The sequence below is a fragment of the Mirounga leonina genome, unplaced genomic scaffold (assembly GCF_011800145.1).
Source record: "Mirounga leonina isolate KUSES-001 unplaced genomic scaffold, KU_Mleo_1.0 Mir_201, whole genome shotgun sequence".
Lineage (NCBI taxonomy): Eukaryota > Metazoa > Chordata > Mammalia > Carnivora > Phocidae > Mirounga > Mirounga leonina.
The window spans coordinates 9,254,628-9,281,648 of NW_023270504.1; the positions used below are offsets into that span (position 1 = coordinate 9,254,628).

The 27,021-nt window shown below is 37.0% G+C and overlaps 2 protein-coding genes and 1 pseudogene across 9 annotated transcripts in view; 1 reads left to right on the top strand and 2 right to left on the bottom strand.

Annotated features, from left to right (window-relative positions):
* Positions 1-967: 967 nt before the first annotated feature.
* Positions 968-6,362, bottom strand: ETFRF1 (electron transfer flavoprotein regulatory factor 1). 3 transcript variants are annotated; one of them, XM_035028064.1, is made up of 3 exons: positions 6,273-6,362; positions 1,363-1,450; positions 968-1,281 (listed from the first exon to the last, which is right to left on the bottom strand). In XM_035028064.1, the coding sequence occupies exons 2-3, from the start codon at positions 1,411-1,413 to the stop codon at positions 1,060-1,062; spliced, it is 273 nt and encodes a 90-aa protein (XP_034883955.1). In that variant the 5' UTR covers positions 1,414-1,450; positions 6,273-6,362; the 3' UTR covers positions 968-1,059. The 3 variants fall into 3 exon arrangements, with proteins under 3 accessions (XP_034883955.1, XP_034883956.1, XP_034883957.1); XM_035028065.1 differs by having other exon boundaries at positions 6,269-6,353; XM_035028066.1 differs by having other exon boundaries at positions 6,208-6,285.
* A 114-nt stretch (positions 6,363-6,476) lies between these two features.
* Positions 6,477-27,021, top strand: part of CFAP94 (cilia and flagella associated protein 94) — a 62,730-nt gene continuing 42,185 nt past the window's right edge. For 5 of the 6 annotated variants that reach the window (XM_035028045.1, XM_035028047.1, XM_035028050.1 and 2 more), the window contains exons 1-5: positions 6,479-6,560; positions 9,780-9,797; positions 22,612-22,696; positions 23,943-24,034; positions 26,745-26,846. In XM_035028045.1, coding sequence (XP_034883936.1) covers positions 6,558-6,560; positions 9,780-9,797; positions 22,612-22,696; positions 23,943-24,034; positions 26,745-26,846 — 300 coding nt within the window. In that variant the 5' untranslated portion in view covers positions 6,479-6,557. Of the gene's footprint in view, positions 6,561-9,779; positions 9,798-22,611; positions 22,697-23,942; positions 24,035-26,744; positions 26,847-27,021 lie in introns of all 6 variants that reach the window. The other variant, XM_035028046.1, reaches the window with a different exon arrangement.
* Positions 24,755-24,910, bottom strand: LOC118025834 (annotated as a pseudogene).

The following is a 27,021-nucleotide window of genomic DNA, read 5'->3' on the forward strand; positions in this document are numbered from 1 at the left end:
TATGTTAGATATATTCTTTGTGAAAGGTGCTGTGAACATTATGTAAAGGTTTAAGTGTTTGCTTAAAACCATGTTAGATTTAGGTCCGTTTACTATGTTAACTCATTAAGAAGTAGATGCAAAACAGATCTGCCTTTATGATGAAAGAACAGAATAACATTATTTATTACTTTTTATCAGTAAAGGTAATTGATACACAACAGGTGACTTGTTTTAAGACCTAAAGGGAGTCAGCAGCAAAATTAATAATGGAAGATATTAAATAGGTATGTATATAATGCCAGTCACTGGCAGCCTACTTCAAGATCAGAAATAATCTTACTCCATACATATTATTTCTGTAACTGCACTTAAATCATTACCATGTGCTATTTGTTTTGTAGTGAACCTTGAATGTGTGCTGTTAATGTATCAAATAGGTTCAAAAATAAGGAAATAAGATGGTACTCCTTCAAAAGTTAAGGAAAATTAATGTGCAATAAATTATTTTGCTTAGTTACATGCATTAAATGGCATTCTCTTGTCAGTAAAATGGAGAAATGGGCTAAGAATAATTGGTAAAAACTTATTAAAATTATTTTAAGTACATTATATTTTCATTCAAAATTGGGTACTCATTAATTTTTAATTGGTAGTTGGCTATATTGCTGGTTTTGTATAAAAATTAAACATTAAAGGGCGCCTGGGTGGCTCAGTTGGTTAAGCGACTGCCTTCGGCTCAGGTCATGATCCTGGAGTCCCAGGATCGAGTCCCGCATCGGGCTCCCTGCTCGGCAGGGAGCCTGCTTCTCCCTCTGACCCTCCCCCCTCTCATGTGCTTTCTGTCTCTCTCATTCTCTCTGTCTCAAATAAATAAAATCTTTAAAAAAAAAAAAAAACATTAAGGATTGCTGATAAAGCTCTGTGAACAGAAGTTGAAACCTATTTTAGTTCATTAAGGCAGCTCAGGCATTTTTTACATGACGTGTAAATCTTGCCATTTTAAGTTAGTTACTTTTATCATATCTGGTATACATAAACAGCTGGCATTGAATTCCAGTCAAATTATAGTAATAGTGATCAGTTAGTTTTGTTGATATCTGAGTAATAGCGTTGTTTCATCGCTCTGTATTTCCTAAGGAAGTATAAGGCTTCTAGCTCTTTCATTACAAATTCGCCCCGTCCAATAAGCTCTTTGATCTTCTCTGGGTCCTTCACATCTTTGTTTTTAAGGAAAACACTCTTCAGACGCCTTTTAAAATAGTCTGCTCCTTTTGGATAGTCTCGCCCAAGATACAGCAGCTTAAAAAAGAAAGGTTACATATTTCTAAACAATCTGTATCTCAATAACATATGTATAAAACTGGCAACATAATTACTTACATTTTTATAAAGATTCAGTACTTCTCCTCTTAAAGAATTGGCCATTTTCATTTATTATGGAAAGTATCCACTTTTACACATAACATACCTAAAGAAAAATAAAAATTTTTGTAAATAACTGCATTGTAGTCCCAAAAAAGAATAAATGATTTTACACATTGGGAAAAAATGGTAATTTTTTTTTCATTCAATAAATACTTGTTAAGCACTTATGTTCCAAGCACTGGGACATAGCTACAAAATGTCAGATAAGATACCTGCTCTCACAGAACTAACATTTCCTGTGGGAGACATAATAAGAGAATTATGAATTGTGTAAGTCCTATGAAGGGAAAGGGTAATGAGAGAGAAAATGACTTGTCAAAGATAGTTATGTAGGTGTACCTTCTTTTATACAGAGTGGAATGAATTAGATTTGAATCCCAGCTGCATAATGTTACACAGATTAAACTTTATGAGCTTCAATTTCCTTACTGTCGAAAGGAAGACTGTCTACGTTGCTCTCAAGGCAACATTTTCTAGTAGCCCATATTAAAAAATATAACAAAAATTAATACATTTTGTTCATATCCAAAATATTTCAGTGTCATGTTAGATACATATCAGGTGCTTATAGGTATCAGTGGCTTAGTTGCCACCATACTGGACAGCATAGCTTTAGAGTATAGTTCCTGTGACAAGGACATTTTCCTACAGTACAACCATCAGAATAAGGAAGCTAACACTGCTGCATTACTACGTCAAACCACAACCCCTTCATGTTTTGGCAGTCATCCCAAAGATGCCCTTTATAGCAGAAAGTTCCAATTCAAGATTACACATTGCATTTAGTTTTCATGTCTCTTTAGCCTTCAGTCTGGAAACAATTCAAGTTTCCTTGACTTCCATAACTTCATACTTGTGAAGATCACAGGCCATTTATTTTGTAGAATAGCTGGAGACTACCACAGATGTTTAAAGTGCTCAGAAATAACAGAGTAGCCTGGGAAGGGGAGCAAGGGACTGGAGAACAGGAAGGGATCAAAAGGCAGGAGGAAATCCTTGGGGATAATGGAGATGTTTATTATTGTGATTGTGGTGATAGTTTTATAGCTGTATACGTATGTCAAATTAATCAGATCGATTTACACTTTAAGTATAACTTACTATATGTCAATTATACCTCAGTAAAACTTTTTAAAAATTGGTGTAAGTATGCTGGTAAAATGTTAAGAGGAAGGCTGGGAGATAGTGAGGTACACAAGGAAATAGAGATCTAAACCACAAGGTTGCCAGTTAGTGGTCAGAATAGGTGGTTCAACCAGCCACCAGTCAAGTTGCATAAAACCAGGTATGCCTCTCTGGGGTGGGAGCCCTGGTTGTAAACACTTATTTTAAATTTTTTTAAAAATATACTTGGAAGACTCCTGCTGCCGGGATGGCAGCTAAATGAAGTCCTTTTCATTTCTTGCTGAAGTTCATAAATCTGATTCTCTGGCTTCTCTTTCTTAAGGGGGAAACATGAACAAACATTATTTCCATTTTAATTCTTACATAATTCCCCACTTTACTAGTAGTTTTTAAGCTAATTCACATAGCAAACATACAATGTAGCAGAACAATTCTTTCTTTTTGAACTTTCTTGAAATTTTCTGTTTTTTTCCGGATTGCTTTTTCTGCTTTTGTCTAGATTGCTTCTGAGCTTTCTTCCCAAGTCTTTTTTTTTTTTCCCATTTTTACAAGTGAAGGACAAAAAAAGCTTTTTTAGAAGATTGCAGCTTAACAGACTGAGCCTCACTTAGGGATTATCTGAGTGCACCCTTTGTTGGGGAACCTCTGAAGTCAAAGTCATTCCTCCTGGACTGGCTGATCAGATTCCCCAGAGAAGAAACTTCCAATTTGCTGAGGGTTTGCCTATTCAACCTGAAGAAATGGAAGAAGGATGGGGGCCTTGCATTCAGCATTATGTACACCAAATTTAATTTCTGTTTCCAGTGTGGTTCTCATGTACTTAGTATATGTGAGGACACCTCAGTGCATAGAATAATATTTAGTCAGAAATACATCTCCATGCTTCCGTGGAGTGAGGTGCAGTCCCTCTAGAGGTGTTTTTCCTAAATAGCTTTTACTTAATCTCTTTGATTTACTTCATTCTTCATTTCCAATTCCATTGGCCCTGTTCCAGTGCCTTTTGAGAATTATGCAGTATAAATTGTGCTTTTCTGGTGTGTTGAGTCACATTCATTCACCTGGTTTGCAGCTTCCAAATTTTTACTGTTGTCATCTCTTTTCTCTCTCATTTTTTGTTTATTTTTATAACCCTTCACTGACGATCAGTGGAGTTTTGAAAGGAAATGAAATTAGAAGGGTACATTTAATCTACCATATTAACACCTAATTTCCATTTTAAAACTTTTTTTGTTGTTTGCTGAGAGCCACTTTCTAGCGTGGTTTAATCTTATTGAAGAATGGCTCTTAAGAATCACATGCTTTAGGGGCGCCTGGGTGGCTCAGATGGTTAAGCGTCTGCCTTCGGCTCAGGTCATGATCCCAGGGCCTGGGATTGAGTCCCGCATCGGGCTCCCTGCTAGCCGGGGAGCCTGCTTCTCTCCCCCTGCCTCTGCCTCTCTCTCTGACTTTCATGAATAAATAAATAAAATTAAAAAAAAAAAAAATCACATGCTTTAAAAATCATTCTAAATCTACATAGACATACTTTCAAGTTGCAAATTATAGCCTGTTTAATTTTCTGGCAAAGAACACAGCTTTATTTAACTCAGAATTTATAATTTGTAAAAGCTTAAATTAACCTTTTAAGCTATTGCCTTTTTTTACAAATCATACATAATAAAAGAATTTGCCCAGCAAAAAATGTAGCTGGTTTACTAGGGTAAAATTGTCCTGTTCTTTGATATGTTAATTTGTAGAAGTTAAGGCAGTTTATTATTATTTTATGTTGACCTTCAGGCTTTAAGTTTATTAGCCATTGGGAGAAAGAGGTCTCCTTGGGTTCACCTGGTGAAGTTAAAGTGCAGCAGGGACCTGGGGCTGCTCCTTAACCCTACATGAAGTCATGCAGCTTACTGCTCTTTGTAAAGAGCCAAGCTATTAGGGACTAAGAGAAGCCCCCTATCATTCTGAGAATGTGTGTGGTGGGCAAGGGGAAGGAGGTACAATCCCCATTGATAGCTTTTTTCCAATGACTGCGGGCTGAGAGAGTTCAGACTTAACCAACTCCAGTCCTGGGTTAACTAAGAATTGTCATTTTACTGGTGGCCAAAGCTGTTGTTAATCAGTCTTCCTCATGAAGTTCAGATGGCAATAAAAGTTGAAGGAAAATGGGCAAAGAAAGGCAGTGCAATGTTACTATTTATTGGTTTCTAATAGATTTTGACTTCAAACAGCTGAAACACATTTCCCCAAACTAGTTAAGCCTAAAAAGCTTCACATAAAAAACTCTAACACCAGCTCCAAAGGATAGGTCATCAGAGAGGTAGGTGGCAAAAAATTTTTGCCCCCTAAGGCTGGCATTTGGCTTGGTCGAGGCATACCTAGGAGCCAGATTATAGAAGGGAGTTGAAAGGAGCTGGTATGTGTATGTTCCGAATGGGTGGATACTGTGCCAGTCTGAAGGCAAAGAGATAACAGGAAATCGTCCTTACTCTTAGGCAGCTTGCAAGGGAAGTACCAGAGAGCCAAACTCACTGGTATAATTTTTACAGCAGTGTCCCTAGAACAGTCTAGTATGTTCTCACACATCCCTAGCACTTCCTCCTCCCTAGGAGGGAGGCGGCATAGAGTGAGAGCTTGAGCAAGTCCTCTCCCCTAGAGGCCTACCATTTTAAGGTAATTTGGGATTACCATTAACACCACTGTATGCCCATCAATCCTAATTGAGCTGACTGAGGTTTTATATCATAAACATTATTAGCTTGACTGAAACACTAAAACAAAAACTTCCATACCGGATGGCTTCAGAACTCTATATGAAGTCGACATTAAGATGTCTTTTATCTTGCTACCAGGGATTTGGGGATGGAGTGTCATAATTTACAATCTGGATTTCTAGTTCAATGGGAGTTAATAACACCTCAGCCCACAAGACTAGCTCAGTAATCCTTATTTACTAATATATTTAGTCAATAAAGTTGGGAGAGAGCGTTATACAATTAGAATTCAGAGATAAGAAATGCCAACGATTTTAAAGTATTCGATGTTTTGTCATGCTAAAACGGCCCTAAAAATCACAGAACTGAGCATTTGGAAGGAGCTTAATTTCTTAATCACTTAATTTCTTCTAGTTTCCCTGTTGGTCTAAGTTGCCAATGTTTCTTGATGTGGGGAGGAGACTGAAATTCTAAAGGTTGTGCAACTGGCTACACCATTAGCCTGTGACCTTGGGCTTAATGAGTCTTGCTGGGCCTCAGCGACCTTCAACTGTAGGAAATCCTTTACCCAGGAATTGCTTCAAGTAATTTCCAGTTCTTGTTTAGAGCTGCTCTTAGGAAAACCGGCTTGCAAAACATAACTTGCACAGAAAGTAAACTGAACCATGTGCAAAGGGAAGAATCCAAAGGTCATTAATTTCAAAATAACCAGCCCTCTTGGAACCAATTTATTTACCCCCTTCTCTAAATTGCCAATTGAGCCCCGTCCCCACTCGGGCCTAAGCTGTGGTGGCCCAGGCAGCCCACCCGGGTGTCAAGTCACTTCACTCAATCGCGTAGCCGGCGTCCCCCTTCCTTCTGGAAACGCCTCACCGAGAGACCGGCCCCAACACACTCCTAGGGAGGAAGAGAGGCTGTCAACGTCAGAAGACGTTCAGAAACCCTATGCCACACCCGGTAGCCCCTGCCCAGACCATACTTCACCGCCTCCAGACCCCGGGATCTGGAAAACAATAAAACGTCCCGGCGGCGGCACTCACGCACTTTCCGGCATTCCACAGCCGTAAAGGCCTCCGACCGCTTCGACTCCGCGCTCTGTCAACAGCGAAGCAGGGCGGGTGTTGGTGTGAGGCAGCCAGTCAGGGAAGGGGGCGGGGCGCCCCACGGAAGGACCCCGGCGCGATTGCGCGGACCAGTGCGCGAGGATTCGCGCTCTTTCCCTTGGGGCAGGTGGGCGGGGCTTGTCGTCCTGACAACCCGGGAGCGTTCGTCCGCACACTCTGAGCTCCGATTTGGCCGACTACCGAGGGAGGCTGTGCTGGCTGCAGAATGGTGAGCTGGGAAAGTGGGGGACCCAGGTGAAGGGGGGAGCAGTGATTCCCCCGTGTTAAATGATGTAATAAGAGCCTGACATATTTTAGAGGGGAGCGGGTGGGTGGGTTTAAGAAAGAACGCTTACCCCTGTGGGAAATTGGCCTTCCGATCCGTGGCCTTCCCGTCCGGGATCTCAGGGACGGATGGGAGTCTCACACCGGTTTCTGCAAACGGGGGTTGGCCAGTGCGGTCAAATGGTGTCCTAATCTCGCACTGTTGCTAGGTTTAAGAATTGGCCTCAACCTGGTAATTTCCAAGAATGATAGAAGTTTCCACTAAATTGCTTTTTTCATTGGCAGCTTGGCGAAAAAAAGTGTGTTTTTGTGCCTCCTCGGTAGTTAATTAAAGGCTGTTGCAGTTTCTTCTGCTTTGGATAGTCATTTTATGTGGTATTTTGTGGAAATACGAATTGTTTTGTGATTCAAATTACTCAGCTTGCCTTGAATTTGTTAAATATAATAAAGCTACTTGTTTTGTTTTAATGCACTCCTCAGCTGTTTCGTCTTTTTCCAGAACACAGACCAACCTGCCCCTTATGAGATGATCTCTGTTCCCATTTTCTTAAATGCGACTTCCATTTTCTGTGGTTAAAACCAAAGGAAGTAGAAAATGTAATTATTTAATTCATTAATTAAGGGGAAATACGGACTACTTTCTTTGTGTTTGACACTAGGCTAGAAGTCAAGGATCTAAAAGTGAATATTACAACCCCTCCCTGCTGTGGGAGACAGGCCAAGCTAATAAGAATACAGTTTTTTAGCTGTAACAGTTGAAATGTCTACAGTGGATTAAGTTGGGAATGATGAAATTGGGGTGGGAAAGGGCACAGAAAGGGAAGAGCAGTGCTTTTCAAACTGTGTTTTAAAGTATGAGTATGAATTTACCAGAACTGATGGACAATGTTCATGTCAGGAAGAACAGGAAGTAAATGGACTTTAAGCTGACTTAAAACTGCTGGTAAATTGAGGGAACAATAAGCCCCTATTTATTTTCCAGTGGAACATAAATTTCATCTTATCCATCTAGCAATGTTTCTCAAAATGTCCCTGGAACATTTGCTTCTACCACATCTGGAATACTTGTTAAGATGCAGATTCTAGGAACAGACTGGACTCCAAACAGTCTGTACTGTTTCCTACTGTACTAGTTTCCTAGGGCTGCCAAGTAACAGAGTAAAACAAACTAAGTGGCTTAAACAGTGGAAACTTACTGTTGCACAATTCTAGTGGCTGATAAATCCAAGATCAAGGTGTTTCCAGGGCTCTGCTCCCTCTGTGGGTGCTAGGGAGAGATCTGTTCAGACCTTTTTCCTAGCTTTTAGTAGTTCCTTGGCCTGTGGCAACATAACCCGCATTCTTTATGTGGTGTTCTGTGTGCGTGTCTTTGTCCAAATTTTTCCTTTTTATTAGGCCACCAGTCGTATTGGATTAAAGGTTATTCTATTCCATTATGATCTCATCTTAATTTAATTACATCAACAACCCTAGTTCCAAATAAGGTAAAATTTGAAGGTACTGGGGAATAGGATGAGAAAGCAGTTCAATCTATAATATCAGTGGGGAGGGGGAAGTGTGTACACTTCTACCACAGGAATATGCATTTTTTTAACAAGCCCTCTGAACTTTGAAGAACTACAGTTGACTCTTGAATAACACTGGTCCACTTTGAACTGCGGGAATCCACTTATAGGCAGATTGTTTTGATAAATACAGTATGATACTGTCAATGTATTTTTTCCTATTTTCCTAATATTTCTTCTCTCAAGCTTATTTTATTGCAAGAATACAGTATATAATACATATAACATACAAAATATGTGTTAACTGTTTATGTTATCAGTAAGTCTTCTAGTCAACAATAGGCTATTAATAGTTAAGTTTTGGGGGAAGTCAAAAGTTATATGTGGATTTTTGCCTGCATGGGGGTTGGCACCCCAACCCCTGCGTTGTTCAAGGGTCAATTGTACTATACTACATGATGCTGTTTTTATGATTTGCAGGAGGGGTTAGGATAAGTACTAATCCCGAACCCACTTCACATTAAAAGCACTAGTGAGAGATGGTAATTTGCCCATCTTAAAATATCACTACTTGAGAACAGGAGCAATACTGTGTGCGTATTCTGCTGTATAGTACTTATTTCAAGATGGGAGTGTATTAACTATTAATTGATAGTAAATACGATGATAAAAATAGAACTCAACTGAAAAAATTATATGTGAGCAGTCTCTACTATTCCTCTTTATATCATCTCCAGTGTCCCAGAGCTCCCTGTGTGCAAATCATTAATAAATATCTGCTGAATGAATTAATGAAATATATGTACTTTCAAGGAGATAAAATCTGCTTCATGTCAGTTTCAACATTTATATTTAATATAAGTTGATAATCTTATAGCTTGAACCAGTAATTTTTCCTGGATAAGTTGTCAGATGTGGAATGTGTATAATCTTATAGTCACATGATCTCCTACAGATTCCTTATCAGAAATCTAATGGACACATGAGCCTAATCAGGAAATTACAAGTAGTGTTAATTGAAAAACACATGTAATGATAATGCTAATGGTAAATATTTATTGCAATACTGTGCTTTCCAAATTAATTTCCGAAGAAGGATAGATCTGCTTTAAGACACATTGCTGAAGAGAATCGTTTTATCATAGCTTTGCCTGCTTTAAATAACTGATTCTTTTTCTAGAAAATCAGCAATCTAATTTTTCAGAAAGATTATTTATTTATGAGATCATTTCCACACTTTCAAACTTGACATCAGTACCTGTATTTTAGTCAATCACTTATTGTTCCTTGGAACCCTTTATCTCCCTGACTGCTACTTCTGTGTAGTGGTAGGTCATTTCATTACACATAGGTCATTGACTGTCACAAGAAAGAGTGTAAGATTTAAAGAGTGTATAATTTTAAAAAGGTGCTTCAGTGGGTGAACTATTTTTGTTTTTCCTAGACCTGCTTGTAGTTTTGTCTAAATTCTTTTTTAAAAGACTTTATCTTGAGATAATTTTAGTTTTACACAAAAGTTGCAAAGATGATGCAGAGTTTCCTTATGCTTTTTACCCCGCTTCTCCTAATTTTCACATTTTATATAATCTTAGTACTTTTGTTAAAAATATCTGAGTTTTTAAAAAATTTATCAATCCTTTTGTTTTTCCAACTTTCAGGGTCCCAAAGCAAAAAAGGTAGGTAGAAATTATTCTCTCAAAATAGTTTTATAAGCATTGACATTGTATGAACAGAATTTTTAAACATTTTTTAGTTTTATTATAGTTTATAATAGGATTTACTAAGCTTACTTTTTAGATTATTACTGCTATTTATTTTATTATTTTTTAATTATGTTAATCACCATACATTACATTAGTTTTTGATGTAGTGTTCCATGATTCATTGTTTGCATATAACACCCAGTGCTCCACGCAGAACGTTCCCTCTTTAATACCCATCACCAGGTTATCCCATCCTCCCACCCCCCTCCACTCTAGAATCCTCAGTTTGTTTTTCAGAGTCCATAGTTTGTCACGGTTCGTCTCCCATTCCGATTTCCCCCCCTTCATTCTTCCCCTCCTGCTATCTTCTTTTTTTTTTTTTTAAACCTATAATGTATTATTTGCTTCAGAGGTACAGATCTGTGATTCAACAGTCTTGCAGACTTCACAGCGCTCACCATAGCACATACTCTCCCCAATGTCTATCACCCAGCCACCCCATCCCTCCCAACCCCCACCACTCCAGCAACCCTCAGTTTGTTTCCTAAGATTAAGAATTCCTCATGTGAGTGAGGTCATATGATACATGTCTTTCTATGATTGACTTATTTCGCTCAGCATGATACCCTCCAGTTCCATCCATGTCGTTGCAAATGGCAAGATTTTATTCTTTTTGATGGCTGCATAATATTCCATTGTATATATATACCACATCTTCTTTATCCATTCATCTGTTGATGGACATCTTGGCTCTTTCCACAGTTTGGCTCTTGTGGATATTGCTGCTATAAACATTGGGGTGCACGTATCCCTTCGGATCACTACATTTGTATCTTTGGGGTAAATACCTAGTAGTGCAATTCCTGGATCATGTGGTAGCTCTATTTTCAACTTTTTGAAGAACCTCCACACTGTTTTCCAAAGTGGCTGTACCAACTTGCATTCCCACCAACAGTGTAGGAGGGTTCCCCTTTCTCCACATCCCTGCCAACATCTGTTGTTTCCTGACTTGTTAATTTTAGCCATTCTGACTGGTGTGAGGTGGTATCTCATTGAGATTTGGATTTGGATTTCCCTGATGCCGAGTGATGTTGAGTACTTTTTCATGTGTTTGTTGGCCATTTGGATGTCTTCTTTGGAAAAATGTCTGTTCATGTCTTCTGCCCATTTCTTGATTGGATTCTTTGTTCTTTGGGTGTTGAGTTTGATAAGTTCTTTATAGATTTGGATACTAGCCCTTTATCTGATATGTCGTTTGCAAATACCTTCTCCCATTCTGTCGGTTGTCTTTTGGTTTTGTTGACTGTTTCCTTTGCTGTGCAAAAGCTTTTTATCTTGTGAAGTCCCAATAGTTCATTTTTGCCCTTGCTTCCCTTGCCTTTGGCGATGTTTCTAGGAAGAAGTTGCTTTGGCTGAGGTCGAAGAGGTTGCTGCCTGTGTTCTCCTTTAGGATTTTGATGGACTCCTGTCTCACATTTAGGTCTTTCAACCATTTGGAGTCTATTTTGTGTGTGTGGTGTAAGGAAATGGTCCAGTTTCATTCTTCTGCATGTGGCTGTCCAATTTTCCCAACACCATTTGTTGAAGAGACTGTCTTTTTTCCATTGGACATTCTTTCCTGCTTTGTCAAAGATGAGTTGACCATAGAGTTGAGGGTCCATTTCTGGGCTCTCTATTCTGTTCCATTGATCGATGTGTCTGTTTTTGTGCCAGTACCATACTGTCTTGATGATGACAGCTTTGTAATAGAGCTGGAAGTCTGGAATTGTGATGCCGCCAGCTTTGCTTTTCTTTTTCAACAGTCTTCTGGGTATTCGAGGTCTTTTCTGGTTCCATACAAATTTTAGGATTATTTGTTCCATTTCTTTGAAAAAAGTGGATGTATTTTGATGGAGATGCATTGAATGTGTAGATTGCTCTAGGTAGCATTGACATCTTCACAATATTTGTTCTTCCAATCCATGAGCATGGAACGTTTTGCCATTTCTTTGTGTCTTCCTCAATTTCTTTCATGAGTATTTTATAGTTTTCTGAGTACAGATCCTTTGCCTCTTTGTTTAGATTTATTCCTAGGTATCTTATGGTTTTGGGTGCAATTGTAAATGGGATCGACTCCTTAATTTCTCTTTCTTCTGTCTTATTGTTGGTATATAGGAATTCCACTGATTTCTGTGCATTGATTTTATATCCTGCCACTTTACTGAATTCCTGTATGAGTTCTAGCAGTTTTGGGGTGGAGTCTTTTGGGTTTTCCACATAAAGTATCATATCATCTGCAAAAAGTGAGAGTTTGACTTCTTATTTGCCAATTTGGATGCCTTTTATTTCTTTTTGTTGTCTGATTGCTGTGGCTAGGACTTCTAATAGTATGTTGAATAGCAGTGGTGATAGTGGACATCCCTGCTCTGTTCCTGATCTTAGGGGGAAAGCTCTCAGTTTTGCCCCATTGAGAATGATATTCGCTGTGGCTTTTTCATAGATGGCTTTTATGATATTGAGGTATGTACCCTCTATGCCTATACTCTGAAGAGTTCTGATCAAGAAAGGATGCTGTACTTTGTCAAATGCTTTTTCTGCATCTATTGAGAGGATCATATGGTTCTTGTTCTTTCTTTTATTAATGTACTGTATCACATTGATTGATTTGCAGATGTTGAACCAACCTTGCAGCCCAGGGATAAATCCCACTTGGTCGTGGTGAATAATCCTTTTAATGTACTGTTGGATCCTATTGGCTAGTATTTTGGTGAGAATTTTTGCATCCATGTTCATCAAGGATATTGGTCTGTAATTCTCCTTTTTGATGGGGTCTTTGTCTGGTTTGGGGATCAAGGTAATGGTGGCCTCATAAAACGAGTTTGGAAGTTTTCCTTCCATTTTTACTTTTTGGAACAGTTTCAGAAAAATAGGTATTAATTCTTCTTTAAATGTGTGGTAGAATTTCTCTGGGAAGCCATCTGGCCCTGGGCTTTTGTTTTTTGGGAGATTTTTGATGACTGCTTCAATTTCCTTAGTGGTTATAGGTCTGTTCAGGTTTTCTATTTCTTCCTGGTTCAGTTTTGGTAGTTGATACATGTCTAGGAATGCATCCCTTTCGTCCAGGTTATCTAATTTGCTGACATATAGTTGCTCATAATATATTCTTTTAATTGTTTGTATTTCTTTGGTGTTGGTTGTGATCTCTCCTCTTTCATTCATGATTTTGTTGATTTGGGTCCTTTCTCTTTTCTTTTGGGTAAGTCTGGCCAGGGGTTTATCAATCTTGTTAATTCTTTCAAAGAACCAGCTCCTTGTTTCGTTGGTCTGTTCTACTGGTTTTTGTTTGTTTGTTTGTTTCTATTTCATTGATTTCTGCTCTGATCTTTATTATTTCTCTTCTCCTGCTGGGTTTAGGCTTTATTTGCTGTTTTCTCTCCAGCTCCTTTAGGTGTAGGGTTATGTTGTATATTTGAGACCTTTCTTGTTTCTTGAGAAAGGCTTGTATTGCTATATACTTTCCTTTTAGGACTGCCTTTGCTGTATCCCAAAGACATTGAACAGTTGTGTTTTCATTTCCATTTGTTTCCATGAATTTTTTTAATTCTTCTTTAATTTCCTGGTTGACCCATTCATTTTTCAGTAGGATGCTCTTTAGCCTCCATGTATTTGAGTTCTTTCCGACTTTCCTCTTGTGATTGAGTTCTAGTTTCAAAGCATTGTGGTCTGAAAATATACAGGGAATAATCCCAATCTTTTGGTACTGTTTGAGACCTGATTTGTGACCTAGGATGTGATCTATTCTGGAGAATGTTCCATGGGCACTAGAGAAGAATGTGTATTCCGTTGCTTTGGGATGGAATGTTCTGAATATATCTGTGAAGTCCATTTGATCCAGTGTGTCATTTAAAGTCTTTATTTCCTTGTTGATCTTTTGCTTAGATGATCTGTCCATTTCAGTGAGGGGGGTGTTAAAGTCCCCCACTATTATTGTATTGTTGTCAATGTGTTTCTTTGATTTTGTTATTAATTGCCTTATATAATTGGCTGCTCCCATGTTAGGGCATAGACATTTACAATTGTTAGATCTTCTTGTTGGATAGAGCCTTTAAGTAGGATATAGTGTCCTTCCTCATCTCTTATTACAGTCTTTGGTTTAAAATCTAATTTGTCTGATATGAGGATTGCCACCCCAGCTTTTCTTTTGGTGTCCATTAGCATGGTAAATGGTTTTCCACCTCCTCACTTTCAATCTGGGGGTGTCTTTGGGTCTAAAATGAGTGTCTTGCAGACAGCATATCAATGGGTCTTGTTCTTTTATCCAATCTGATAGCCTGTGTCTTTTGATTGGGGCATTTAGCCCGTTTACATTCAGGGTAACTATTGAAAGATAGGAATTTAGTGCCACTGTATTGCCTGTAAGGTGACTGTTACTGTATATTGTCTGTGTTCCTTTCTGGTCTGTGTTGCTTTTAGGCTCTCTCTTTGCTTAGAGGACCCCTTTCAGTATTTCTTGTAGGGCTGGTTTCATGTTTGCAAATTCCTTTAGTTTTTGTTTGTCCTGGAAGCTTTTTATTCTCCTTCTATTTTCTTTTTTTTTTTTTTTTTAAGATTTTATTTATTTATTTGACAGAGAGGGAACACAAACGGGGAGTGGGAGAGGGAGAAGCAGACTCCCTGCCGAGCAGGGAGCCCGATGAGGGACTCGATCCCGGGACTCCAGGATCATGACCTGAGCCGAAGGCAGTTGCTTAACCAACTGAGCCACCCAGGCGCCCATCTCCTTCTATTTTCAATGACAGCCTAGCTGGATATAGTATTCTTGGCTGCATATTTTTCTCATTTAGTGCTCTGAATATATCATGCCAGTCCTTTCTGACCTGCCAGGTCTCTGTGGATAGGTCTGTTGCCAATCTAATGTTTCTACCATTGTAGGTTACAGATCTCTTCTCCCGAGCTGCTTTCAGGATTTTCTCCTTGTCTCTGAGACTTATTACTGCTATTTAAATCATGGGCAATCCTTTACAAAACAGGACATACTTCAAATTTGACATAAAAAGATTCTTCTAGTTTCACAGTCTTTAATTTTTCCTTATACCTAGGTTTGAGGTTTTTTATTAGTTGTGCTCTAGAAGATGTTAGATTAGGAACCCCTTTTCTTTATTCCAGATAAACATAAAAATTTAGTTACAAAACCTTAAAAGCGGACCCCCCAAGGTAAAATGTCTTTAGATGGATTGCATAGTAATGCATACTTGATTTTCTTTTATACTTTGTAGAAATTTGAATTTAATAAAGGATGTCTAGAATGCCTTATTCTCTTCTTCACTTAATAGATTTCTACTTTAAAGCAGAAATTATAATTTCTTGACCGGCAAGCCAGATTTAGTCCCTAACCATATTTTGTTTGACCAGAAAAGTTTTTTTAATTTGTTGCCAAATTATTTTCATACAAAAATGTGATTTCCATCTATTCTGAAAAATTGGAAACCTGATAACATTGGGCCTATAGTCCTGTAAGGCAACAGTTGGCTAGACTGAGTAGCAGCCACCCCTTTTAGAAATGCATAAACTCTTCAGTTTGCCATGGTCTTGACTATGACCAAACTCCCTACTTTATTTACCTGCCTGATCCCAATAGGGATTTAGGTTTGGAATGCTGGCTTTAAGGCATATTTCGTAAGGTCACTTCTCTGTAAAATTTTCTACTATTCTTTCTTCCACAATCAGTTATGCTGTGTTCTCATAGCACATTCATTTGTACATACCTCAGTTATAACCTTTATATCATTTTATTGTAATAATTAATAATTGTGAGTTAAGTTCAGGAGCATGTCATATTAGTTTTTATATTCATAGCATTTAGCGCAATGCCTGGCCCATGATAGAAATTCAATCAATATTTGTCTAATGAATATGTGAAACCCATTTACCCTGCCAACATTCAAAAACACCTGGGCCCTTGACCATTTAAAGGAAATGCTTATTTAAATGTGTATTCAATATTTATACAGTTAAACATTTCTTCAAGAGATGCTTTTGAGTGCCTTCTGTGTTTGCTTCTCTCAGTCATTTGGACCCACTACCAACCTGAAACTATTTTAAGGACTGTGGGTATAACTGAACAAAATTTATGAAGGTTCTGGAAACATTCTCATGGAAGTATTCTGGAGGACTACAATTATTTGTATGTGGGTCTGTAATAGTTTATTGGTTTGTGTGGATTCTCATTTTTGGTTTTAGATTGTGAAATCTTAGAGACATTGTTTTCAGTGTGAAAACTCATTGTTCTAAGTGACTTCTGTGCTTAACTGTATATGCATGGATGCTAAATAAATACTTCTGGACTATTTTGTTCAGAGTGTTGAATCCCTTAGAGAATGGTGATAGGAAGCGTATGAAATTTGAAACCAAACATAAGGAATAAATCACTCACTTTTTATTTATTCCATTCTTAAAGATTGTGGTTTGGGGATTGAGTCTGTAAGGGAATTTATAGTATAGTTAGGAAAGCATTGAAAGATATATTTTATTCTTTGTGATTTGTCACAGATTTTTTTTTAAGGGAAAAGTAATAAATGCACATGGTATAAAATTAAAATAGCATAAAAATGGAAAATTTCCTCTTACTCAAGACTGGAAGAACTACTGCATATCTTTTCATAAATTGTCTAAGCGTTAAAGAGTACACACACAATCCCTTTCCTCCCCACAGTTGGGAGCATTCTGCACCTTCTATTTATCATTTAATGATATTGTATTTCATTATCCTAGGATACTCATCTTTTTACATTTTAACATTACTAAAATTGAGATATGTCTCATAGTCAGTATCATCTTAAAATCATCATAGTCCTGGATTGACATCCATTTCTTCTAGAGAGGATGTTTGCTTCTGTCAGTCACATGGGCTTACTCATACCTAATACTACTTTAAATTCTCTGAGAGTTTTTGGACCATGCTAATGGTATCAGTCAGGCTACAAATCCATGTGAACTGGCTTGTGGTTTAAATTTTCAGGATTTTTTTTCTTCTTTCTATTCCTTTTCAGGATTAAGATCTGCAAGTTTTCTTGCTGTATCTTTCTGTGTTGTGGGTTCATTTCTCATTACTCATATCCAGCTTTATTTAGGCATCTCCTATTAGACTCCCATCTTGGGCATTCCCTTTTTTTGTAGTAATAATTTAAAGGTACATCTTACATCTGATGGCATCATAGATTGGATAGAATAGGTGTTGTCTTTGGACCTTTTTGTTTCAGCACAATGAGATAGTGTCACTTCTTTTCACAGCTGCATCATATTTCATTGAAAGTATGTACTATGATTTTTATGTTGTCCCTCTTTTTTGCTATCACAAACAAGGTAAGAATGAAGATCTTTGTATATAAGGCCTTGCATCTGTATGGACGAATACTTATTTCATCGATTTAGCAGTGTTCTAGACATTAAGAGAACAGTAACAAGACAGTCTCTGATCTCATGAAACTTACATTCTTTTTTTATCCCACTTTATTGAGATATAATTGATATATAACATTCTATAAGTTTAAGGTCTACAATGTAACAATTTGATGTACTTATATATTATGAAATGATTACAAAACTAAAGTTAATTACACATCTGTCATCTCACATAATTACCATTATATATATGTGTGTGTGTGGTGAAAACATTTAAGATTGACTAAGCAACTTTCAAATATACAATACAGTATTGTTAACTGTAGTCAGCACGCTGTACAGTAGATCTTCAGAACTTACTCATCTTGTAACTGGAAGTTTATGCTCTTTGACAAATATCTGTGCATTTCACCCATGTCCTAGCCCCTGACAATCACCAATTTATTCTGTTTCTATGAGTTCAGCTTTTTTAGATTCCACATGTAAGTAAGATCATATAGTGTTTGTCTCTGACTTATTTCACTTAGCATAATGCCCTCAAGGTTCATCTATGTTGTCACAAATAGCAAGATTTTCTTCTTTTTATGGCTGAATAATATTCCACTTATACTTATCCATTCTCCTATGGATGGACAGTTTGTTTCCATGTCTTGTAGTACACATGGGGATGCAGATATCTCTTTGAGATGGTGGTGTCATTTTATAAAGCTTACATTCTATCTGGGGGAGGTGAGGTGACGTATATAATTTCAGATAGCTTTGAAAATGCAGAAAACCAAGAAAGGGGTCAGTGAGAAATGTGGGGTAGGGAATAGTGGTGATGCTATTTCATATAGGGTGATTAAGGAAGTAAAGTTTGAGTAGAGACCTAGATGAAGCAAGGGAGTTAGTCAGTAATTACCTGGGGGATGAGATTCTAGAAAGAAAAAAACAGTTATTGCAATAATGGCCAAGTAGGCCATGGTGAAATGTTTGGGTTTTATTCTGAGTGTGATTGGTAGCCTAGGAAAGTTGTAAGCAGAAGAGTGATATGGTCCGATTTACATTTTTTTTTTAAGATTTTTTATTTATTTGCGAGAGAGAGAATGAGAGAGAGCATGAGAGGGAGGAGGGTCAGAGGGAGAAGCAGACTCCCTGCTGAGCAGGGAGCCCGATGTGGGACTCGATCCTGGGACTCCAGTCGCTTAACCAACTGAGCCACCCAGGCGCCCAGTCTGATTTACATTTTTAAAAGGTGAGTGGAAAATTCATTGTAGGGAAGTAAGAGTAGAATCAGGAGGACCAGTTACAAAGCTATTGCAGCAGTCTGGATCAGAAGTCTTTTTACCAAAATAAACCTACAAGTAAAAAGTACTCTCAGAGATACACAAAGATTTTCTAAGGATGCCAGGACACAGATAGGTTTATGGAAATCAATTTCCAGATCATCATCTTCCATATTTCGCCTTTACTGGGAAAAATCTGTCATGAAGTCCTCCCTTTTCACAATTACTCTCTTGCTTTACAAAACCAAAGTGGATCTAAATCTTAGTGGTTCATTGCCCCAGGGCCTAGGCTATGAAACTAAGGGAAAATTCAAATATTGATGTTAGCAAAGCTTTCTCTAATGAAGGTACCAAGGGACTTTTTGTCTTTTGTTCTTTGTGGTGAAATATGGCAGTAGAGGTATTGCGATAGTGTGAATTTCTTATATGTTGTAGCCTGGAGTTGTGGAACTGGTAATAATTTTTAGTGAGTTACCTGTGAGATTATTGTGCAATGAAGATGCAAAAAACCCTCTCACAATGTAATTTATAATATTAATTTTTTAATGAAGAAAGATTTAAGGGTATCACCAAAAATGTAAATAAGCTTAATGTTTTCACTAAAGATGCTTGTGAAACTTGATATAACTTAAACTAGTATTATTCGTTGCAAAAGCAAGGAAAATTGTACAAGACTACAGAAAAGTTACACTGTTAGAAGATCTATCACTGCATTTACAGCAGTTTTTTTTTTTTTTTTTTTCCAGAAACCACTGTACTTCATAGAATACATGGAATAGCAGAAGACATGAATTAGATTGTAGGGGAAAATTGCCTTATAGGTTAATGAATACATAGATGATTCCAGTTGTTCCCAGCTAATAACTATGACTCTTCTTCCAGTAAAGAAAACGGCATTATTAATGAAATTTTGACATTTGGATTCTTTTAGTAATACAACTGTGAAGAGATTTTACAGGACTTAGAATACTTTTCTTTGAATTGACTTTATTTGAATAGATTAAGAATGGTGCCCAAGTACTTCCCAGCATAGAACTGTAAAGAATGGGCAACGGGGGGACTTATTGTTCATATCTGTACTTTAAATCCTATTTTAATTTTAGAACACTATACATACAGTCCCCAAATTACAATGGTTCTACTTGTGATTTTTCAGCTTTATGATGGCATAAAAGTGATACATATTCAGTAGAAACCATTCTTCAAATTTTGGATTTTGGTCTTTTCCTGTGCTAGTGATATGTGGTACAATACTCTCCCAAGACGCTGGGTGGCAGCAGTGAGCCACCCAGCTCAGCCAGCCACCTGATCACAGGCTTAAACAACCCAAACACTTACAACCATTCTGTACCCATACAACCATTCTGTTTTTCACTTTCAGTACAATATTCAGTATAGGACATGAGATATTCAAGACTTTATTATAAAATAGACTTTGTGTTAGATGATTTTGTCCAGTTGTAGGCCAACGTAAGTATTCTAAGCACTTTTAAGGTAGGGTAGGCTAAACTATGATGTTTGGTAGGCTAGGTATATTAAATGCACTTTTTACTTACCATAGTTTCAACCTAAAATGGGTTGACCGAGATGTAACCCCATCTCAAGGAAGATCTGTATTCACAAACAGGCTTTGGTTGCCTAAAATTTGAGTCCTGGTTTCTATGGAACATTCAGTGTTGACCCTAAAATAATTGTGTTAAGATCAGAACATTAAAATTGCATCTTTTTAAAACAGCATGTGAGGAAATAGAGTCAATTCATACCTGGCTCATTATAAAACGTGAGGTAGCTTGTCATGAGGATGTGTATTAACACATTTATTTGTACTGAAAAATGAATCAGACTGTCTGGCCATCGTAAGATTCGTTGACAGGAGAGGTTTTAATGTAGCAATAAAAATGAAATGAAAGTCCAATTAGAGTGGGTCATGCAGAAAATGGGAAAGTAGAAGCAGTGGGCAAGTCTTTTTAGGCGGTCTGATATAAAAGGTAATGGAATTAGAGCAAAAAATGGAAAGGGATGTGAAATATAGGGAGGGAGGAATTTATGAATAACTAGAGGTATTAATTACAGGAGCCAAGTCTTATTAAATAGGCAGTAAAAGATAGGATCCAGTGTAAAAGCGGCAGGTGCAGGCTTAAATAGCAGAAGGGATATAAATCATACAACATAAAGGAGGGAAGGCAGACCAAGATATGTAGATAGGTTCAAAGATTTGGGTGTGTAACTGAAATTATTCTCAGAGTTTCCAGTGGTATGAGAGAGAAAGTCAACAGCTAAGAATAAGAAAGAGGAGAGGATTTTGGAGGTTTGAAGAGTGAGGAGAATGAAGCAGTGGTAGGAATACTGGATGGCACAAAGTCTATTTAAAATTTATGCTCATAAATTTGAGCTCATGTATTTTTCTCTGGCAAGGTTCAGCTGCTCCTATTGCTAGTGCAGAATAGATGGAGAGTTGAGTTGAACTACATCTAGGAATTTGCCAGCTGAGCTTCTCTGAGGGACAGGAAAATGGGGGAAGTGGAAATATATAAGTTAGTGACTATGGTGATGAGTTGTGAAACCTAACCTGGGTAAAGAAGTGGAGGAATGGGGGGATTAATGATCAGTGAAGAAATGGTAGGGCTAATGGATTAGAGATTCCAGTGGAACATTCTGCAGTAGGTGAGCCAAAAGGAGAAGATGGCCATCCAAAAGTCTGTATATTCCAAGGAGTAACCACTCTACTGATTGCTAAATTGAGATAGTGCTCTTTTCTTTCTATCCTTCCCCGGGAAAATGGAGAGGAGGTCGTTATCACCAAGATAGTTCTCAAATTTGTATTCCATAGCCCTGATCTCTTTGCTAAACCTCAGTTCTTCAGGTTCAGTGCCAGCAAACATTGCCTGGATGTTCTACTCACACTCATATTAATTAGATTTTACTCCTTTCAACAATGTTTCATCCAAATTTACTTGTTCTGGACTACAGTTTTTCTTTTTGACTCTTCTCTAACTCATTCTTCTCCTTGCTCCAATTTTTATCATTATCAAATAAGTTAGCTTATATAATATTTATTGGATCCATTCTCCTGTGTTTATTACATTGTTATGACTTTAGTTTTAGTAACTACTCTTAATAGTCACCCAAATGGTATCCTCTTCATAATCTTTTTTTTCTAATACAAAGTTAGTTTTCAAAATTAAATTCTTAATAGCCACAGCCCTTCTCAAAAACTTTTAGGGGGTTTCCACTTTTTTAGAATAATGTCCAACCTCTATAGCATAGGCTCCAGCCTTTTCTTCCATTTTCATTTCTATAACCTTTTCTTGGAATCTCCCAGGGCCCATGAACTTCTTGGCCTTTCCAGTGCCATCCTGTCTCCATATCTTATTGCCTGCATTTCCCTCTTCCTGAGATACCTTCCCCACATATCTGAATGTTAAAATCTTTTGGGCACAAACTTAAATGCTACCTGCTCTATAAAGTATTTTTAATCATTATAGACATATAGTAGTACTAAAACTATTTTTACATATATTTTATATATATTTGACATCTATTTTATATATATTGTATATATATTTTATTTTAATCCTTACAACAATAAAATGAGGTCTTTTTTTTTAAAGATTTTATTTATTTGCGAGACAGAGAGGGTGCATGAGTGGGGGGAGGGGCAGAGATTGAGAGAGAGAGATAATTTGAAGCAGATTCTGTGCTGAGCGCAGAACCCGACACGGGGCTCGACTCACAGCTCTGAGATCATGACCTGAGCGTAAATCAAGAGTGGACACTCAACTGACTGAGCCACCCAGGCGCCCCCAAATGAGGTCTTATTTAGCACCATTTTAAAGATGCGGAAACTGGGAATGAGAAAATTATGTAAATTGCATATTAATTGCATAGTATTAATTGTATAGTAATTAAATTGGCACTGTCACTCTTGCCTTTAAATAACTTATATGCTTATTTTTCTTGTTTCCATGCTTTGTCCTCAATGCATTGGGTCGAGGCTTTGTTCATAATAGTCTTATTTGAACGAATGAAAGACTAGATTCATGGAAGCATAAGTGTTTTTCATAATTATTATTTGAGGGATACATGTTTTAAAGTAATTTGGGTGCATATTAATAGCCTTTTTTTATGTTGTGACATTTAAGTCTGGCAGGAAGAAGAGGAAAATCACCAAAGCTGAACGATTAAAGCAGCTACAAGAGGAGGAGGAAAGACGGCAGAAAGAGGAAGGTACAAAATACACAGTGTTACTATTTTCATATGCAAGAAATATAACAGTAGGTTGGTATTTCTACATTCTTTTAAAAGAATTTTCGAAATTCTTCAATTTTTCAAATTTCATCTGTTTTATAATAAATGTCTGCTGTTTAAAGGGTACCCAGAAAGTTCTGTTAGTATACACCCATCACTTTCAGAAGTGGAGTTGCCAGGTAAAATACAGAATGCCCAGTTAAATTTGAATTTCAGATAAACAATGGATAATTTGGGATAATTTGCCTCATGCAATATGGAACATATTTAAATTTTTTTTAAAAGGCAGTTCTTTTATCTGAAATTCAGGTTCAACTAAGCACTCTGTATTTTTATTTGCTAACTCTGGCAACCCTATCTTGAAGTGTTTGTATTTACTGATGAAATCAGAGGCATTGGTGCTTATTGTACAGTAAGAATTCTGAAACTCAAATTCACTAAATATAGGAAGTAAACACTAGCAAGAAATGTACAGAGCAGCCTAAGTTCTTATAGTTTAATAATATTTATTTGCCAAATTTAAAGAGGATTTTCATTTGTAAAAAAAAAGTCAGTTGAAAATTAATAAAAATATCAGTTATTTAAAATACCAAAAAGTGATTTTAAAAATCTGACTATTTCAAGTGGTTGTAGCTTTTAGCATTAAGAACATGTGTGATTCAAATTCAGGTTTTAAAAGTCTGTCCTCTGGTTCCATGTTGATTTTTTTATGTGTAATCATTATAAATCCTTCTTAGGTGGCTCATGATAAGAATACATTATCAGGATCTAGATCTTGGGGCAAGTTTTATTATATTGGATTAAACTCATTCTTCAACATATATTTCATATTCTGTTTTTAATAGTGAAAGCAAGAGAAGATTAGGGTAGTTGCTTCTGATGATGTAGATGTCACAAACTTACGGAAATCTTCTGAAGACTTTACCTCTCCTTAATTACCCATGATAGATCTGTCACTTTTTATTGGTTAAATCATTATTGGATTTCTATAAACTTTTTGGGCAAGAGAAATATCATTATAGTCCTATTTTCTTGGCCAGAAAGTTTGAGTCATGTTGTTTTTTGAAAGAAGTCTAGCATTCATCTTATTTCTACCACATGATATGGTTGTGACTTCTATAAAATATTCCACCACCCTTACATCTTGAAAATACTTTAAGCAATTTTAAGGGCTTAAAAATAGATTGATTTAATCACTGAGAAAAAATTTTTTTTGGTTCTTTAGAGGAGGCTCGTGTGAAATATGAAAAAGAAGAAATGGAAAGGCTTGAAATACAACGGATTGAGAAAGAAAAATGGCAACAACTTGAAGCAAAAGTACATAAACATTAGTAATATTTTTTTAAAAGATTTTGTTTATTTGTCAGAGACAGAGAGAGAGCTTGTGCACACAAGCAGGGGGAGCGGCGGGCAGAGGGAGGAGGAGAAGCAGGCTCCCCGCTGAGCAAGCACCTCAATGCAGGACTCGATCCCAGGACCCTGGGATCATGACCTGAGCTGAAGGCAGATGCTTAACCAACTGAACCACCCAGGCGCCCCTAGTAATGTTATTAATGAAGACACACTATGTGGCTGTCAGATATGTTTGGCCATGTAACGTCACTCTCCCCCATACCTACCACTAATGTTTAGGCCTTTATAAACTGGTTTAAGTCATTTAATCCTACCAGAAAGTTAGTGAAATTATTACCCACATTTCACAGATAAGGAAATTGAGGACTAGGGAAAGTAAGCAGCAGAGCCAGGATTTAGACATAAATAGCTTTGCTTCGGAGCCCTTGCTTGTAAGCATTGTTATTTTTCTCAATCTGTTTTATAGATAAACAGGGATGCCCCTCCCCCGCCCCCCCAAACTCAAATTCTACCTCTCCTGTTTCAGTTTTTTTTTTAATTTTTTCTTTTTAGAGTTTATTTATTTATTTGAGAGAGAGAGAGAAACAGAGATAGAGAGAGCACAAGTGGGGAGGAGAGGGAGAAGCCGGCTCCCTGCAGAGCAAGGAGCCTGATGCTGGGCTCGGTCCCAGGACCCCGGGATCATGACCTGAGCCGAAGGCAGACATTTAACCGACTGAGCCACCCAGGCGCCCTCTCCTGTTTTAGCTTTACTTCTCTTTTTCACCAGAATTTTTCAATTAGCAATAATCGCGCCTCGGATACACCTCATTGGCTACGATACTGCCACTGTGCAAAGCTTTTCACCAGAATTTTTCAGATCGGTAGTTCTGAAATATTTTGATCTGAGGAGAAACCTCTTAAGTATTAAAAATTGAAGACCCCCAAGGAGATTTGTTTATGTGGATTATATCTATCAATATTTACCATATTAGAAATTCAAACTGAGAAATTTTAAGATGCATTATATTAATAGATATTAAATATTGTTAAAAAGAAACATTAGTAAAAACAAAATATATTAACATTTAAAGAAAGAAAACAACTATACATAGAATTACATATATAATATATATTATTGATTTATACTTGACATATCATATTATATTAGTTTCAGGTGTACAACATAGTGATTCAATATTTGTATATATTGTGAAATGATTGTTATAATACAATAGTTACATCCATAACCACACATTATATATTTTTTAAATTAGGGAAATAAGTGGCATTGTTTATATTTTTAAAATCTCTTTGATGTCAGACTTAACAAAAGACAGCTGGATTCTCATATCTACTTCAGTATTTTGTCTGTTTCAGTGTGTTGTTTTGATTGAAGTATATGAAGAAAATCTGGCCTCACAAAGATTCATAGTTGGAAAAGGAATATTTTCAGATAACTGTGAATATTCTTTTTGATACTATACCAAAACTCAATAAATCATAGTTTCTCAATATGGAATCTGAAATCATATCAATGAGCTTTTCATGCTCTGTTACACTAAAACATTGATTTATCTTACCCTTTAAGTAGATCTTGTATCCATGTATGATTCAGCAATATCATGCATTCGTTGCTTGGAAAAATTTGGTTTACTGAATTATTTCCTTCCAAATACTGACACATTTTTATTGTTCATTATCAAAAATCACATGCACTAATTTCATCTCCAATCAAATCAGAAAGGTTTTTAAGGAAAAAATGTCAAGCTCACAGCGTAGATATAAGTTTTCCTAAAATTTGAATTTTTTTCCTTAAAGATTCATTTATTTGAGAGAGAGAGAGAGCAGGGGGGAAGGTCAGAGTGGGAGGGAGAGAGAGAATCTCAAGCAGGCTCCCCACTGAGCACAGAGCCCCACAATATAGGGCCTGATCCCATGACCTGAAATCATTACCTGAGCTGAAACCAAGAGTCGGATGCTCAACCGACTGAACCACCCTGGTACCCCTTTAAAATTTGAATTTTTATTTGAAAACTTGAATTTTATCATTGGTAACAAATACTTTTAGTTGTTCCCTGGAATTGACATGCTCAATTCATTCATTTTTTGAGAGGTTCTGCCAAGATACTCTAATAATTGCACAAGTATTTCTCAAGACAGTCTTGTCCTTTGATATGCAGCAGAAGTGCTTTATGTATACTTCCCATTTTATCACACAGAATAATCAAAAGACATACACTGATGAGTTGACATTTAATAAAATTAATATTTTTCACTTCATCACATCATTCTTATGTGAAACTGGCTGTTTCCCACCCCTCTCCCCCAAAGAATGTGCCCCCTAGTACAGCTTGTGACTTGATTTGTGCTGAGGCACCAGGAATTTTATACCATTTTGTGCCATTAGTGCAAATGTATACACAGCAAAAAAGGCAGATACTGTTTTAGTATTATTATGTAGACATATTTGACCTCACAGATCCCTAAAGAGTCTTGGGGACCCACTAGGAGTCTGCAGATCATTCACAAACCACAGTTTCAGATGAAACCTTTTGGAAATAGCAGTTACATTCAAACTAACTTTAGTTAGTGTTCATTTTGAAAGTATTTTGTCAGTAAAGTTGAGAGGCTACTTGCGAAGCATAAAGGTAAAATTAAAGAGCTAGCCAATGTATTTATCTCCACGTAACAGGATCTGGAAAGGAGAAATGAAGAACTTGAAGAACTTTATTTATTAGAGGGGTGTTTTCCTGAAGCAGAGAAATTGAAACGAGATACTAGATTGCTTTCTCAGGTAAGACTGATTTGTGTGTTACGTGTGTGTGAACTAATACTTTTGTACCACAAGAGGGAGTTATAGTCTGATATCCTTTTTAATCCTCCCAAACTTTGACTTTGTAAAACATCTCTAATCTGACAAATCTCCTATATTGCATGTAGCAAAGTAAATGCACATAGCTTTGTAGAAA

Excerpts from the sequence above, each read along its gene's own strand:
- ETFRF1 (XM_035028064.1), bottom strand. The coding sequence starts at position 1,413 with ATGAAAATGGCCAATTCTTTAAGAGGAGAAGTACTGAATCTTTATAAA. Across the intron at positions 1,282-1,362 it reads TACTGAATCTTTATAAAAAT|CTGCTGTATCTTGGGCGAGA; the intron begins GTAAGTAATTAT and ends TTCTTTTTTAAG.